Here is a 16,569-nt window from a genome sequence, read left to right on the forward strand (position 1 = left end):
AGGGTAAGCACCCCCTAAATACTTTAGCTGGTTAGTGGAAATTGAGACGAGTTTAAAGGTGGGTAATTTTTGCAATTCTGATGCTTAGAACTCGAGATTTGGAAGTGCAAAGAACCCAAAAAATCGAAAAATGTCATTTTTTTATTTTTGGAGAGGAAATTTATTGAATACTTAAAATAACACCATTCTGGTGATTTTGGGGGAGGATGTAAATTCCTAATTGTTTTTTAATGCTAATTTTATGATTTTCTTGTGTTTCAAAATTGGAAAGGCGGTTTTCCGGCTGTTTTTTCGCGTTGGAAAATTGGCAAACCCTGATGCCAGCCCGCATTTTTTTTCTTCTGGCTGAGGTCTGACTGCGAGTTTCTGGGTTGATGTGCCGAAAGTTTTTGTCAGTTTTGATGGAATCGTGCGGATTGGTTGTTCCGCGGCTGCGAGAGGAGGCGAAACTAATGCAAACAATGTGCTGACGAGGGCTCACGATGACACGTTTTACCGCCAAACTCGGGCCCAAGTTGCTGGCGAGAATGTTTATTTTGCCCTTCTCATCGTCGCGGCGGCGAGAGCAACAGGAGCAAAGTAGTGAGAAAGCAGAATTTGGCAAGCAGGCGAAGAATCAGCAGCAAAGTTGCAAAACTCGCAGCAGCAGCTGTCGTGATTCTGCGGGGCCGTCGTGCGGAAAAACGACCTTCAAAGAAAGCAGCGCCGGAAAATCGCTTTTTAAGAGATGCGGCCGCACGAATAAAACACACGTCTCGCGCGCCGACTTTAAGCTTTTGTGTTCGCCGCCTCGCGTGTTTACCAACGCAAATGTTCCTTGCTTTTATTAAGTGCTTTTCAAGTGCGACTCTAGCCTGAAATAATCTGTTTATTTTCATGCTCTGGTTGCGAAACTTGCTCCAAAGTTGTGTCGCACCCGAGAATATTGGGCTAAAATTCCTAAAATTGCCTTTTTAAATAAAAAAGGGAATTTTTCAGAGAGTAATTGCCTGGATTGAGGTAGACCAATAATTTTGGTGTTAAAATTTTCTTCAGTTGACGCTAAATACGTTGTCTTTTGGGACCAACTTCGAAGGTCAAAGTTTAAGATCACAAAAACAGGTGGAATTTTTTAAAAAAATCTGGCACATTCTAAAAAATTAAAATCGAAAATAGCCAAAATGTGGTCCATATATACGTGGCAAGAACATATACAAAATTTGTCTAACAATCTCTTCTAATTTTTGAGAAAATTGAAGCCAAAGTTGAAATAACGTATTTTTTCACCCTGAAAATCTAGAATTTTTTACAGAGTGCATTTTTATACAGATTTCGGGGGAATTTAACACAAATTTAATTTTGGTTAGGGGTTGAGACCCACCCCCTGCCCCCCAGGGGTGGAATCTTTCAAGTTAAATTAAGTTTTGTCAGAAATTAGCGTTTTTTATGTCGTATTGTATGTTTTATGTCACGACAATCTCAACTCGAGGCCTGGTTTCATCGTATCTCACACCCTTGGGCTCCGGGTAACCCTTCTTTTCGAACTGATTAATTAATATAAAATACAAACCACAAACCGGTCGATGAATCAGACAAAAACAAGCCATTCCATGAAATTTCATGAACACTTATTGATTATCAACCGCGTCTAAATTATGCTGCATCAAATCTTTTAACCGAAGATATGAATTTTTGAGTGTCAAAAACGGAGCAAGAGTAGTTAAATTATAGACTAGCTCATAAATGCTGAGACTTTAATCACTCCATTTGCAAATTGGGAGCGCTTCCTTTAAAAATTTGATCATGTTTAGTCTGGCTTGTCTGCTGCTGTAGGTCGCTTTAATCATGCATAATTGAACTGTCAGATGGTCTCCCTTCATTATCCAATTATGCGAAAGGGTCTCTCTCTTTATTAATGGCCACCGCTTGCCTCAGCAATTTTAAATTAGTCCTCCAGATAATTTGCAACGAGACCCTTCATTTGATAGATCGTTTAACAACAATGTTGGCAGTAAGGCTGCGACTAATTGCGAAAGCTGGTAAATTGAAATTTTGAGGTTTTTGTTTTAAAAATTTCGCGCAAATGAGCACCAAATAAAATTGAATTATTGTGTGTGTTGTTGTGTGCACAGGCAGCGCAGCCGGCGGCGGCGGCGGGCACGGCGACGCTGGTGAAGACGCGTCGGTCGCGCAGTCTGCGGCACCCGTTCCGCGTGAGCACCACCACGGCGGTCGTGTCGGCCAACAACAGCTGCGGCAGCATGGTGTCCATCGCGCCGCACTCCTCGGCCAGCAGCACCAACCTGCGGCCCAAGAAGTCCAACTGGGAGGTCATCGAGCACTTCAACGCCTCCTCCGGCCTCATCGCCTCTTCGCTCAAGGTAATAAATAGGACAAGACACGGCAAATCTCTCTCTCTCTCTCATTTGCTATTTTTTTTTCTAAATTTGTTGGGATTTTAAAAATAATATAAAACAGAAAAATGTCAGACAATCGTTGAAATAAATTAAAGTATTTCGCTCATTAGAAGCAAAATAATAAACGATTTACCAGAGGCATTTTAACATGGGGTTCTTATGGAAGTCTACTTTTTGCCTTTCTTCAAGATCTCTGCTGTAACAAAAAAAATTGAATTTACTGAAACAATAATGCTAAAAGTAATAAAAAAGGCTGGTAAAAATGAATTTTTATGCTTGAAATTTGGATTGAATAGAGGTAGCAAAAAATACCTACAAATAAACTCCTGATTTTATATTTTGGTTAATTAAACGTGATTCATTTTCCATTAACGCAATTTGAAAGTACCGCAAATTTCATTCACTATACAATTATATATAGGAAAATAATTGATTTTCAAGCTCGTTGAACGAGTCCACATATTGATCCCCCGGAACATATTTGCATTTGCACACAAACGTTTACTCGGCGGCTGGAGCTGCGTGTGCTGTTTAATTAACTATGCCGAAATGCCGTCGAGTGGGCGGCTCATTATTATTGTTGGTGACATCATTGAAAAGACGTCACGTCTGCTGTTTCATGCAGCCGAAAGATGAAGACTTCGACGACGCGGACGAAAACACTTTGGCGCTGACTGGATTCGAGGAACAGGACTTTGAGAACGCGTCTTGCTGGGGAAAATGCAAACACTATTTAGGCCAGGCCTGGAACTCGCGCGGATTTGAGAATCCTGAGGTATGATAGAGCATAAATTTATTTATTATTTGCATGCCTAAAAATGGGTTTCGCGCCTCTGCCCGCGCGCCGTTAACTTCAATTAAATAACCAGCTCCATGATCCCTCGTGCGAGATCACGGCGCTTTATGGGAGAAACAGCAAAAATGTGTATTATTTTGGTTTTAGGTGGAAATGCTTTACCAACGTTACTTCCTCAGAATGAATCAGAGCCATTTAGTCCATCTTCTGGTGCTGCTCGTTGCACTCTCCTCCGTCCTTCTTCTAGTCGTTCTTTTGAACTCTGGTAAGCACGGCTGCGCTTTTTACGCTTTTTGTGTGATTGGATAGGAAAATCTACAGAAGTATATTATATCATGCCTCCATTGAAGGCGGAAAGATCTGTCGTGTGACCTGACCGCCAGAGCTTTCCCTTTCGTGCAGCATTTTTTTAGGAAGTCTCGGTTTTTGACAAAAAATATTTGCTTTTAATATAGACACAGTTTAATTTATGTCTTCTTTCGGTTAAAGACTGTATTTGACGAAACTTCTGAGCACACCAATCGATTTCTGAGTGTCGAATTAGGTAAAATTGATATTTTTTCCTTCCAAAAAGTGCAGCACGACGTGCGAACTTTTTTTTCCCGCCAAAACAATATGAATGCGAGAAGCGCGCATGCGTCACAGCTGGTTTGAGCACTTAATTGAAGAGAGACCGTCTATATTTTGTCACATTCAGCCAGCTCCGACGCATGCGCACTTCTCGCATTCATATTGTTTTTGCGGGAAAAAAGTTCACACGTCGCGCTGGACTCTTTTAACGAAAAAAACATCCACTTTACCTTATTCGACCCTCAGGAATCGATTGGTGAGCTCAGAATCTTCATCAAAGACAGTATTTAGTTAATTTTTGTTAATTTAACCTGAGATGATTAAATTTGTCGAAGGTCCGCGGTTGCTGGCGTGTTCGGTGCTGATCAGCTGCATGCTGGTGTACCTGGCGCTGCTGGTGATGCTGTCGAAGCCGTCGCTGAACGAGCTGTACCTGATGGCCGCCTCGTACGTCGTGATGCTGACCTTCGTCGGGCTGACCCTGCTGATGGCGCTGACGCCGCACAACTCTGTCTCGGCCGTCATGTCGCTCGTGTTCCTCGCCTTCGCCATGCTGCCCGTCCACTTGATCGAGGCGCTGATCGCCTCCCTCTTGCTCGCCGTCGTCCACATCACCACCATCAACTTCTCCCTGCCGGACGCAACGGCCCAGAAGGTTGGTGCTCTTTTTATACTCGTTTGTACTCACAGTTAATGAGGGGAAAATTATTGTGTCAAAGTAATAAAGCAGTCTATGCGCTGTGAAGACGACTTAGCAAGTCACATTTGCGAATAATTATTAGTCTGCAGATTTTTTTCTTTATGAGGGAGTGAGAAATTTAAGCCTTTTTTGTAATGGCAGATACCAAAACCCTGAAGTTTTAGGTCAGAATTCCCAGAATTGCCTATTTTGCAGAGGCTCTTTTAAAAAGATTTAAACTTTAGTTAGAGTAAAGATACATTGATAATTAGGGTGTCTAAAATGATCTAAATTAAACGCCCAACAACTTTTCCACGTTGACAAAGGTTAAAGGTCAAGGTCGCTAAAATTTGACCAAAGATTTAAAAAAAATTCCTGCATATCTAAGGCGGCAAAAAATGCTATTTTTGAGATAGCCAAAATGTGCCAAATTTAATTAGGAAACACACATGATAAAATGGTGTTACGGTTTTCTGCATTTTTGAGAAATTTTAATATTGATTTTGAAAAACGAGTTTTTTTGCGCCAAAATATTATACTCAAATTCCAATCACACTAGTTTCACGCATTTTTTTCTGAATTTTGAAACTAAATGATCCCTTTTGAATAGTTGTGTATTTTTGTGGAAATATTATGGAAAAATCATTCCGAATATTTACGTGATTTGAGCTGAAATTATTGAAATCTGTTAGATTTGATGTGAATCGCTCGTGAGGAAAACTCACAAAATCAACAAAGCATAAATTGTTATGTCGTTCGATTGACTAAACCAATAATAAAATAAACCCGCAATGTCCCCGATTTTTATCCACTCTGTTAGAGCGAATATAAATTTTATTCCCAATAAATATCAATTAAATCAACTTTCCCAAGCCTTTTTAGATATTTATTTCAGCAAAACCGTTCAAAACTCTTTCACATTGCAGATGTAAAGTCAAGCAGCGCAAAAACAAATAATAATTCGATTTGAAATTCAAGCCTCACTCTGAAAATAAAGAGAAAGCCAACAACTCTGCCTTGACAAATGGGGAAAACCGGGGGGAATTTCCATCCAGCAAGAGGGCCAAAAAAGTGCGACTATGGTTTCATTGTTGTGACACTTCTTCCGCTGCTACTTTATTTCCACCGTTTTTTTGCGTTTCTCCCACTCTCGAGCGAAACTCGAGCGTCATCGCAAAGCAAAAGGTTTTTCGCCGAAAGACGCAGGGCCGCCGGGCGAAAGAAAAATGACACCAAATGAGTGCGATCTGAACTTGCGTAAGGTGATTAGACGCCGGGCTGTCTTCTGTATTTCGCTCTCAGGTTGAAGCAGTCGTCTTCTGTTACTAAAGATCGCGAATTCCAGATCCACGACGTTGTTATGTCTACGCATTAGTGCAGGGAAGATTTCATTTCAAAATTTGTTTCAAGACCGTCTTTGACGAAGATTCTGAGCACACCAATCGATTCCGGAGGGTCGAATTAGGTAGAATGGAGAGTTTTTCCGTTAAAAACGTCCAGCGCGGCATGCGAACTTTTTTCCCCGCCAAAACAATGCGAATGCGAGAAGTGCGCATGCGTGAGAGCTGGCTGGATCTGACAAAGAAGTCCTGACGCATGCGCACTTCTCGCATTCGCATTGTTTTGGTGGGAAAAAAGGTTCACACGTTGCGCTGCCCTTTTTTAACTGAAAAACATCCATTTTACCTAATTCGACCCTCCGGAATCGTTTGGTGGGCTCTTAAACTTCGTCAAAGACGGTCTTTGCCAATTTTCAGGATTTTTTTCCAATAATTGTATTGCTATAACCCGATCCTGTCGGTCTAAAAAAAGAAATATCTAATCTGAAGCACAGGATCGCCAACAGCTGAATTTATTTCTGCTTGGGAAAGAAGCGTCTGTCGAACAGCCTGCGTGCATAGGCAACAAGTTGGGCAAGTAGGTCACGCGGTGCAGTATTATTTATCAGCAAGCGGCAGCTAACATCTTGTTTCTCTCGAATGCACGTCACGCATCGTTGATCAATCGACATACGTGAATGCATTGCATGCAACTCCTATTTTTTACCATTCAAAGTTGCATCTCGCATTCCCGCCGCATGCCGTGATTGAATAGCAAAATGACAGAATTGCCTGTGCGCGCTCAGGAAATCTAGAACAGTTTCTTATTTCTGAAAATCGAGAGTAATATTTTTTTATCTTCTCTCTATTCAATTTTCATTATTTTTCTCACCCCAGAAGCAATTAATTTCCCGTGCTGGAAAACCGGTAAAATTAGATTTTGGGGGACTTTTGTTGAAAAATAAATTTAATTATTTATTTTGACGTGTGACAATTCAAATGAATTTCTAAATTTACCCAAAAATTTGTTTCAATTAAATTTAGAGCATTATCCAATGTAAAAAAACGAAATTTAATCTTTCCTGCATGTCCGCAGACCAAAATGTCGCCTGCGGAAAGCAGGAGGAGGTCATTTTTATTTGATAGCGTCAGCAGGAAACGAAAGTGGTCGTTGAAAGTTTGCACTTTTGACGGCGCACATGAATCGGCCGGCCCTCTCTCTCTCTCTCTCCTCTCTCTCATCAGTTGTCGTTTGGTCTCTTTTTGGTTCGTTTTTCAGCTGCTGACGGACAGCGTGCTGCTCGCGGGGGCGATCTGGTGCGGCGCTCTGACGCATTTCCCTGGGGAGCAGGCTCGCAGGACCGCCTTTATGGAAACCAGGCAGTGCATCGAGGCCAGGCTGCGCACCCTTCACGAAAATCAGCGCCAGGTGAGAGCAAAATTCATTTCGCCAACGACCGCGCGCGTTTCCATGGCACCAGCTGTGCATTTCCTCCAAACTTTGCCCCTGTAAAAGATCATTTATTAAATGGAAAGTGTTTTCAGCCGCTTGAAGCACTCAAGCAAAGTGATTTATTTTCCTCTTTTTACAAAAACATAATCGTAAGAGTGTTTATTAACAAATTGAGCGTTGCTTCATTTCCTAAGTTTTAACAACATCTGAATTTGTGAAGTTTTAGCAAAAAAAACACAGCGCTGTGAAATATTGTACATTAAAATAAAAAATCAAGCACCTTCTTCTTCCCGCTTAATTTGCCATTGCAAGCAGAATATTTAATGAACCAAAATAAATTTAATTTCTTTCCGCGCAAAATTTGCAAATTGGCAAAAACAATTAAAATTAATTCCATTTTACACAACAAAAAGGAAAGACTAATTTTAAATTTAGGCCACTTTTTTAATTTCAAACTTGTCCATGAACCGCTTTTGTAATTTGGCTTCAATTTGCATAAACTCGGCGGCTACAACCTGACACCAGTAGCATTTTACGCAAATCAAATAGAGCGAAGGGCACGTGTATCAAATTGAATGGCTTCAAATGAGCTGTTTTGCTGGGTGGCAACTATTCGGGAATTAGAGAGCAAACGCGGAACGAGGTCATGAACCCTCTCTGCTCATGTGCGTTGTGTGTCAAATGACAGAGAGGCGGCATTTGAGCGTTTGGACACGTTATTAACTCTAACTCGGCGGCTGCTTTCTTGTTGTTTATTCAGCCCCTCGTGTTTATTATTTCTGATCATTCCAGCAGCGTTTGCTTGCTTATTGAAATGGACTCTCTCTGCTCTCGCGGGAGCCGCCCAAGCCCAAAGCCCGCGCGCGTCCACTCAATCAGTCCAGTGCGCGCGCGTTTGCTCAACGCGAACGCTCGCTCGCTCGCTCGGTGGGTGACAGTGAAAAAGCCTTTGATGCCGCGCAGGTAGATTTCCACCGTGCGTTCTAGGCCTAATTGAACTTGACGCTTGCTTGCAATTTTCGCTCGGTACCAATACCAACGCTCGCCGGGAGCAGCTCACCAGCGAGCCAAATATAGACAGATCTAAGCTGCCATTCGACACTGTCAAAAACAATTTCTCGTCTTGTTCAGACAAATGAAAAACTAATGACACTCAATTCAAATTGTGTAAAATAAACTTCTTATTGATGATTTTTAAAGTTAAAGACAATCTTTCACGAAGTTTCTGAGCCCACCAATCGATTTTTGAGAGTCTAATTAGTCAGAGAGGATGTTTTTTCCCGCCAAAACAATAGAATATAGAATGCGAGAAGTGCGCATGCGTCAGAGCTAGTTTGAGCACTTTCAGAGAGACCGACTATACGAATGACTTCTTTGTCACATTCAGCAAGCTCTCACGCATGCGCAGCTCTTGCATTCACATTGTTTTGGCGGGGAAAAAGTTCGCACGACGCGCTTGACTCTTTTAACGGAAAAAATGTTCACTTTGCCTAATTCGACCCTCAGGAATCGATTTGTGAGCTCAGAATCTTCGTCAAAGGCGGTCTTAAAATTTATATTTTTTTAAAATTAATTTCAATTCCTCCAACGAGACGAAAGGGAGCCAAATCTGATTGAAAAATTATTGGAACTCTTTTAATTGCAATTAATGGTCTATTTTTGGAGCGAAAAAGCACGTTTTTGAACAAATCAGAAATAACCTGATTATTTCTATAGACAAATAATTTAAAACGCGTAATTGCATCATATCCGGAAGAAGGGTCGAGAGATTCTAATTCTGAATATTGTGGATTGGAACGCAGGAGCGGCTGCTTCTGTCTGTGCTGCCGCGTCACGTAGCCATGGAGATGAAGGCCGACTTCGCAGGAAAACCCACCGACTCGATGTTCCACAAAATTTACATCCAGCGGCACGAGAATGTCAGGTGAGAGCAAATTTATGTTTGAAAGGAAAAGGAAATGGGATATTGGATACATGTTGCTAGCTAAGGGAACATTTTTTGCATCTCCCGTCTGCGGTCTGCAAATTAAATTCTTCGAAATGGGCTTATCAACACCGTTTTGCTTTCTGTGAATTAATATTTATCAATTTAATTGCTTTTATTTTCATTGAAAATCCTTTCACCCTTTTTCAGCATTCTGTTTGCGGACATCTGCGGGTTCACAAGCCTTTCTGATCAGTGCACAGCGGAAGAGCTTGTTTGCCTACTTAACGAGCTTTTTGCGAGGTAAATTTTGTGTGTGTGTTCATCGGAACTGGCTTTTACACCATGAATAAATAATTATCTTGGAGCCGCACTTAAGTCCAATTTCGGCTTTAATTTCCTTGGTTATGGCAAATGCGGATTATAAACTTGAGAAAGAGGATAAGCGGGATGAGCCTCAGTGAGGACGCTTACATACAGCTTCAATTAATCGCATTGATTGCGCCGAGACAAAAAAACAATTTTTGACATTATTTTTAGAAAATCCGCGATAGCAGAGATGCAGTTAAACCTAAAAAACTTGTAAAATAATTTAGATCGAGGTCAAAGGTCTACTTTTAATATTTTCTCAGATTGAAATTAAATTTTTTCCCTCAAAATGAATCTGTATAACGACTCCAAACCCTTCAATTCCATGAATTTGTGCAAGAATATTTTTTGAGAGGCGAAATAGACGCGAAAATGGCCAATTCGGTATCAAAAATGTTTATGTTTATTCCGAAATTTTTTAATTTTAATTATAAAATGTTAACCTGTGACCTTGATCTAATTTAAAAAAGTTTTAGAGGACATTTTGATAAGTATTTTGGTTCAAACTGTTCCTCTGTAGCAATCTTAGAACTCAAATTATCGCAGATTTTCTAAAATGAAAATTATTTTCGAAATTTTCTGAAAAATTTAACACATTTGGCGTGATTTATAACTACAATTTCATCGCCTGACAATAGTTTTGTAAAAACGTAGAGCTGCGGCCAATGCAAAAAGTACATAAGTGAAAAACACGGGTTGCCAGCGCGGTAACTTTACATCACGGAGAAAATAAAGACGCGTATATTGATTTCTGTACATTGGTCATTGTTCTCATGGCTCCTCCCTATATATTATGCCATTCGCTAAATTCGCACATATTTTTACAGAGCATCTCCGCTGTTTTTTGTGGTGGCAATTTCTTATATTTAAAAAATATCAAAGTGGGAAAACCTTTTTTAATATTTACTGATTTTTTAGAATTAAATTTAATTCTCAAAGTGATTATTTGGTGTACAGTCAGGTCAGTCAGCCTCTAAAGAAAATTACTGCGTTTTTTCCTATTTCCGCCCTTGATTGTGGCCGACTGGTGTACTCTGGTTACGCAGGTTCGACCGATTGGCGGCCGAACACCATTGTCTGCGGATTAAGCTGCTGGGCGACTGCTACTACTGTGTCAGCGGCTTGCCCGAGGCGAGACCCGACCACGCGCAGTGCTGCGTCGAGATGGGTCTCGACATGATCGACGCCATCGCGTAAGTTGCAGCCCAACACACCCTTTCTCTGCCACACGCTTAATTAACAATTTGGTCGGCCTTTTGTCCCTCGAAAATAACCCTTTGTTCCCGGGAAAATTACACTTGTTCTCTATTCTTTGCAAACTTTTGGAATTGCTGGAAAAACAATTTAAACTCGTGCTATTATAATCGATTTTATACACACAACAGCCAGAGTAAATTTTTTATTTCATCAAAATCGGCTTAGTTAGACGAACGCTAAGCCCCTTTGCGTAATCCACTTGCGAGTGATTTGCCATAAACTTTTGATCTGCTTGGTCAAAATTAATCATTTTTAATGGTTTTGTTTTGACATTTGGATTATGTGTGGTTCGCTGATCTAAAATTTTCAATTCACCAGTCTAAACGATTCGTGAATCCGATTTCACGATTTTCATTCGGCAGATTTGACATTTTATTTGAGCTTTACAGTGGCGAAAACCTATAAAAAGACACCAAGTTTGAAGAAATTGGTAATATACGCAATTTTGAATCTCAGGGTCACGTCAGGTATAGACCCTTAAGGTCGATTTCAACCTTTCTAGGTCTAGCCTAGGCCCTCTTGGAATTTCTAAGCAAATGAAATGTGAGTCCTCTGAATTTATAAATAACGGAAATTAATATTCGAGAATTTAAAATTTACAGCAAAGTAAATTGTGACAAATAATCTCCTTTGAATTTCCCAAAGAGTCACGTGAAACATTATTTAGTTTTACTAGCAGAACGGCAATGATTATCACCGTGTTTATAAAGTAAAATAAAAAATGCGTTGATAAATCGATAACGAAGGATTTGATTGACATTTCTGTCAATTTTTTCAGGGATCACTCAATTTTTTGATCGAACTTGTTAATGGCTTTTGAATAAGGTTGTGCTCGCTTCTTCCATTACGCCTTGAAAAGCTTTTTGCTGCGAGTCAGTGAGGCGGTGGCAATTTTTTGTGTTGCGCCGAGTCCAAAAGTAGACAGATTGTGTGCCACGCGCGTCAGGCAGACAAAACTTCTCTGCTTCTTCTTTTTGCGTTGCGCACATTTCGGCGTCTTGCTTAAGCAGTTTGCTTGTGCAGACCGACCGAGACTTTTTTAATGACCTCCTCGGGCGCTTTTATTTGCTCGCCGCTTCCGACACTAACAAGAAAACTTGCGATTCATGCACAGACTTACTTTCCGCTAATAGGACGAAAGCAGCAAAACCTTTTAGTCCCTGCGAATACACACATAGAGTTAGAGTTAGAAACATTTTGTTTGTTTGCACGCTGCACATTTGCAAATTAGTTTATATACACGTTGAAATAGTGCTGTCGCTAGGCAAATTTGTCTTCTGAATGGAGTTAAATTCAATAGGACGTAAGCTTACCTCAATGAAAGCTTTCAACTTGAAACAAGCCGTTAATAGTATATTACATAATATATTTTACATTAGAAATTTAGTGGATTATTACTAAAACGTATGAATATAGAATATTTTGGCTACATCAAAATTAAAGATTTCAAAATTTTCAGTTCTAAATTTGAGTTTTATTTCGAAAATTCAATTTTAGTGACCTTGACCTTTGACCTACGATCTTTGGGTCAACAGCAAAGTTGTTTGTCTTGACGAGACGAGTTCAATGGTGTCCGGATTTTTGTACTACGAGCAACCTGAACAAAATTAGGGATTTTTTTCTTTTGACGGGGGTTAAAAAAATAGAATTTGAGGGTTTCTTAACACCTTTCCCGTTCAAAAATTTAGCATAAATTCAAGAAACATTTCTGTAAAGATTCTGGCTCATATCCAAAATTTAAAATTCCGTTTCAATAATAATAAGCAATAAACTAGCGTCCCAGCCTCTATTTAACCGGAGTAAACACAAAATGCCACTCACAATCAGCATGAATTTGGCAATATCACTCTCGTTCCCTTCCCAGCCCCCAGCAGGGCACAAGCCGAAAATCCGAGGCGCGGAGAAGGCGTAAACTTGGTGCGTGCGTGTATTCAGAGAGCGTTTCTCGGCGCTGTTATTATTTCGCAGGCTGGTGCGCGATGTCACCGGGGTCAATGTAAACATGCGTGTCGGCATCCACTCTGGAAGGGTGCACTGCGGGGTGCTCGGCTTGCGAAAATGGCAATTCGATGTCTGGTCTAATGATGTCACCCTCGCCAACCACATGGAGAGCGGCGGCATTCCCGGGTGAGTACTAAACATATTATTTTCCCTTTGCGCCGCCCGCCCGCTTCTGCCGCACCCAATTTGCAAGCAGGCCAAAAGTTTTTCCTCGTCTTCGTTACAGATAATTTGTGAAAAATCCTTTTTACCTGCTTTACTTGAAATTAAAAGCATTAAAAACCTGTTTGGGAGCGGATCTCAGGTCGGGGTACCCTGAAAAAGGTCGTTGGGGTATGTCAGGTCAAAGCCCCGTCCAATACCTATCCGATGAGGGGTTGTGGGCGACGATCGGACCAACGGCCGAATTTTAACAAAAATAAAACCATTTTCGTCGCGCGAAGCCGAAAAACAAAAAAAAAATCATTTTAATTTTTCTATGGGCGAGAAAAATCTGAAAATCGGTTTGCAGACCGGCGGTGGTCCTGTGCGTGCGATGAAGTCGGCATGTTCCCGTAAAATTTTTCTGTTTGAAAATAATCAAGAATTTTCTGATTTTCCATGTTATCCTTAAGGAGAAAGTGCAAAAATCACGTTTTTGAAAGCTAAAAAATTATTTTCTCCTAGAATTTTGATCGGATCGGCTCGTATTTGGTCTCAAAATGATCCCAGACATTTTTCGCGTCGATTGAGGTGCAGACTTTTCAAATTTTTTTACCCTGGACCGGAAATATGGCGGACAGAAGTCGGAAGAAAAAGACAAGAGGGATTAAATTATTAAATTTTTTGAAAAATCCAGCAAAATCTGAATTTTAACTGTTCCACGGTCCTGATTTTATTTTTCGACTGTCAGTTTTATTTAGAATCGAATGTGGATCTATTTTCTGCCTCGTGGAGTTTGTTTGAATTTATTGAAGGAGCGATTAAGCAGTCATGGGCAGATTAAAAATTGATGCAAGGAGATAAATATAGATCGCGTGAATATTTTATTGTCGCTTGAGTGTGTAAATAGGTCGTTCTTCTTTTCTCGCGCATTTCAGCCGAGTGCATATCACGAAAGAGACGCTGCAGTACCTGGGCGACAGCTACGAGGTGGAGGCGGGAAACGGAGGCCAGAGGAACGCTTATCTGCACGCGCACAACATCGCCACTTTCTTGATCGTTGCCAAGGAAGAGTGTCGCATCAACGTGAGTATATTATGCACACCACGCACCAGCACTAAAAAGAGATTTCCAGCCGTGATTATTTATTAATTTCTTCCGCGTTTGCCGCGCCGCATCGATTTCCCCCGTCGGCGACGCCTGCACGATCAATGTTGATAAGCCGCTCGATGTATTATTTACTGTGGAAACGGCTGCTATAGATTAGCCTCTTATCCTGTTAATCCAATTAGATTGATTAGCCGCTTTATCTTTATTTTGTACAGCCCTGTGCAGTTGATTCCCGCCGGTCAGAATTCAATACGGCGTCGAAATTGATAATTGTTTGAATATTCGCCCATTTAGAAGCTGCGCAGTAAATTTGTGCGCATCTTAAGCATGCGCAGTATGATCAGATCACTTCTAAATCTCACAGGGAGGCTGAAACTCATCACTGCGCATGCGTGACCCAAATTAAAACCTTCTGCGCAGTCGCAATATCCACCGGGGGTACGGATTGCGATTTGTGGTGGTTTCCCGCCGGTCAGAATTCAATACGGCGTCGAAATAACGGAGGCCAATCAGGAGACAATAAAGCGGCCAATCAGAAGCGTTGAAAAAGAAGCGTGCTGACCTAATAATTTCATTCCCGCGGATTTTGTAACATTTGCATTGGCCTGATGTGCTATCTGACGGTCGATTCGCCAATTACCGGGCTAATTAGCTGGTAGTAAATAAATAACAACAAAAATATTCACTGTGCAGAGGCTATTTTCATCTCATTTTACGTTTGTAACTTTCCCGCCGTACTCTTCCAGACGCCATATCTGCGCGTCGAGTAAATCCGGCCCCCGGTGGATTTTTCAAAACAAAAATTCCAGAAAAATCGCAAACCTTAACCCCCTATTGACTCTTCTTGAATTTAAGGGTTCAACATTTATATTGGTTCGTGTCTTTAAGATCTCGGAACAAGAGTTCGCCTTTATTCCGATCATTTTTATTAAACGAGAACGATTATTTTACGCATGAAAGCAAATTTATTTTGGAATCGCCCTTGACATTTATATAGTCTCTCGCCTGCCTCCGTCACAACAATTTCTTCCTTTTCCGCCACTCGGACCAATAAATCAATGAATATTACAAAAGGTTTCGTCTGTCTGTCGCAGAAGCCGACGACAACGAACAAAGGCGCCAACGGGGTCAGCGTGTCCAAGGAGCTGCGGGTCATGGGCCACCTGATGTCGGAAAACAGGTTCGGCAGGTCGTGTGATGTTAAAATCAAAGATGCATGAGTGTGTTGTCCCGATTTAGAATGGAGGAGACGCGCGACCAGCAGGAGGAGCTCAACGACTACCTCAAACGCGCCATCGACGCACGCAGCGTGGACAGGTTGCGTGCCGAGCACTGCAAACACTTCATGCTCAACTTCAAGCAGCCAGACGTGGAGAAGAAGGTACCGGCACCAGCCAGGCCAGCATTATTCATTTCACTTTAGCTCTAGCTCTAGCTCTAGCGCCCCCGTCACTCAATGCAAACTCACACAAAATGCAGTCACACACACACACACGACCTGCTGAATTATTAATGCGCGCGCCTCGAATCCCAAATTCGCTCTCTGAGTCTGAATGGCATAATCTTTGCGGTCGGGCCAACAAACTGACAGCTCATGTTAGTCAAAGTTTCACGGACTTGATCACTTAAAAGAATTGCTCTATATTGGATTTATAATTGCAAAATCCCATGAAAAGTTGATTTAACCCGATTTAATTGCGAATAAAAACACGCAAACCGAAAAAAAGAGCAAGAATTCTTAATTAAAGAATATCCTCGACGCTGATTGGTTGCACGCAATGCGCGCGCATTTCAGCAGCTTGCGCGCGAATCTGAATTCTTAGTGAGCTGACCTCGGAATCTGTGGACATGCGCATTGCGTGCAGCCAATCAGCGTCGAGAATTTTACAAGCAAAGAATTATTTGTTTTCCACGATCTTCGTGTTTTAAATTGCATTTAAATCAACTCTCTATGTGTTTCTGCGATTAAAAATTACTAACCATTATTTAGCTGCAAATAGAGACTAAACGATCGGTTTTCCGCTCATCTGTTGCAGAACAAAGAGCGAATTTCGGGGGAATTATGAGTTCGGTGGCATTTTGCCCTCACTAATTCATCTTTAAGGTCTCAAATTGTTAATAAAGCATTTTTGTAACGATTTCAACACCAACCAATTCAACAACACTGCCCTATTTATAGTCATTGCTATTTTCTCCGCTTGTTACGTCTTAAAATGGTCATGTATTATTTATTTACCATAAAACCAATTTGATTTTAAATCCAAATTCAGTTTGCCCATTCCACAAGGATGAGTTTTGAAATAACAACCGTGCCTTTAGCAAATAAATTCGCCTTTGTCTATATTTGCATTGTAAATTAGTTTGGTTGAACAAACCCTTTGTTGCAAGTACTCGCACGAGCAAGACAAACTGCTGGCGGCGTACTTTCTGTGTTCCCTGCTGGTTTACTTGCTTGTGATGCTGGTGGAGGCGATCGCGAGCACAAGGTAATACATAGGATATTTCCGGCCCACTTGCACGAACAACTCTCCATCAGATCTCCTCCTTAACACGC

General features: G+C 41.1%; 2 protein-coding genes across 2 annotated transcripts in view; one reads left to right on the top strand and one right to left on the bottom strand.

Moving 5' to 3' along the window:
- LOC135940693 (TOX high mobility group box family member 4-A-like) overlaps positions 1-16,569 on the bottom strand; it is a 110,693-nt gene that overhangs the window by 72,980 nt on the left and 21,144 nt on the right. The gene's annotated exons all lie outside the window — the stretch shown is intronic.
- The window catches only part of LOC135939724 (adenylate cyclase type 5), a 41,462-nt gene that overhangs the window by 19,513 nt on the left and 5,380 nt on the right, over positions 1-16,569 (top strand). The window contains exons 3-15 of the mRNA XM_065484250.1: positions 2,112-2,360; positions 3,022-3,171; positions 3,340-3,457; positions 4,098-4,417; positions 7,040-7,189; positions 9,016-9,137; positions 9,348-9,440; positions 10,553-10,699; positions 12,732-12,890; positions 13,844-13,991; positions 15,110-15,195; positions 15,255-15,396; positions 16,404-16,501. Coding sequence (XP_065340322.1) covers positions 2,112-2,360; positions 3,022-3,171; positions 3,340-3,457; positions 4,098-4,417; positions 7,040-7,189; positions 9,016-9,137; positions 9,348-9,440; positions 10,553-10,699; positions 12,732-12,890; positions 13,844-13,991; positions 15,110-15,195; positions 15,255-15,396; positions 16,404-16,501 — 1,982 coding nt within the window. The remainder of the gene's footprint in view (positions 1-2,111; positions 2,361-3,021; positions 3,172-3,339; positions 3,458-4,097; positions 4,418-7,039; positions 7,190-9,015; positions 9,138-9,347; positions 9,441-10,552; positions 10,700-12,731; positions 12,891-13,843; positions 13,992-15,109; positions 15,196-15,254; positions 15,397-16,403; positions 16,502-16,569) is intronic.

This window comes from Cloeon dipterum, chromosome 3 (genome assembly GCF_949628265.1).
Source record: "Cloeon dipterum chromosome 3, ieCloDipt1.1, whole genome shotgun sequence".
Lineage (NCBI taxonomy): Eukaryota > Metazoa > Arthropoda > Insecta > Ephemeroptera > Baetidae > Cloeon > Cloeon dipterum.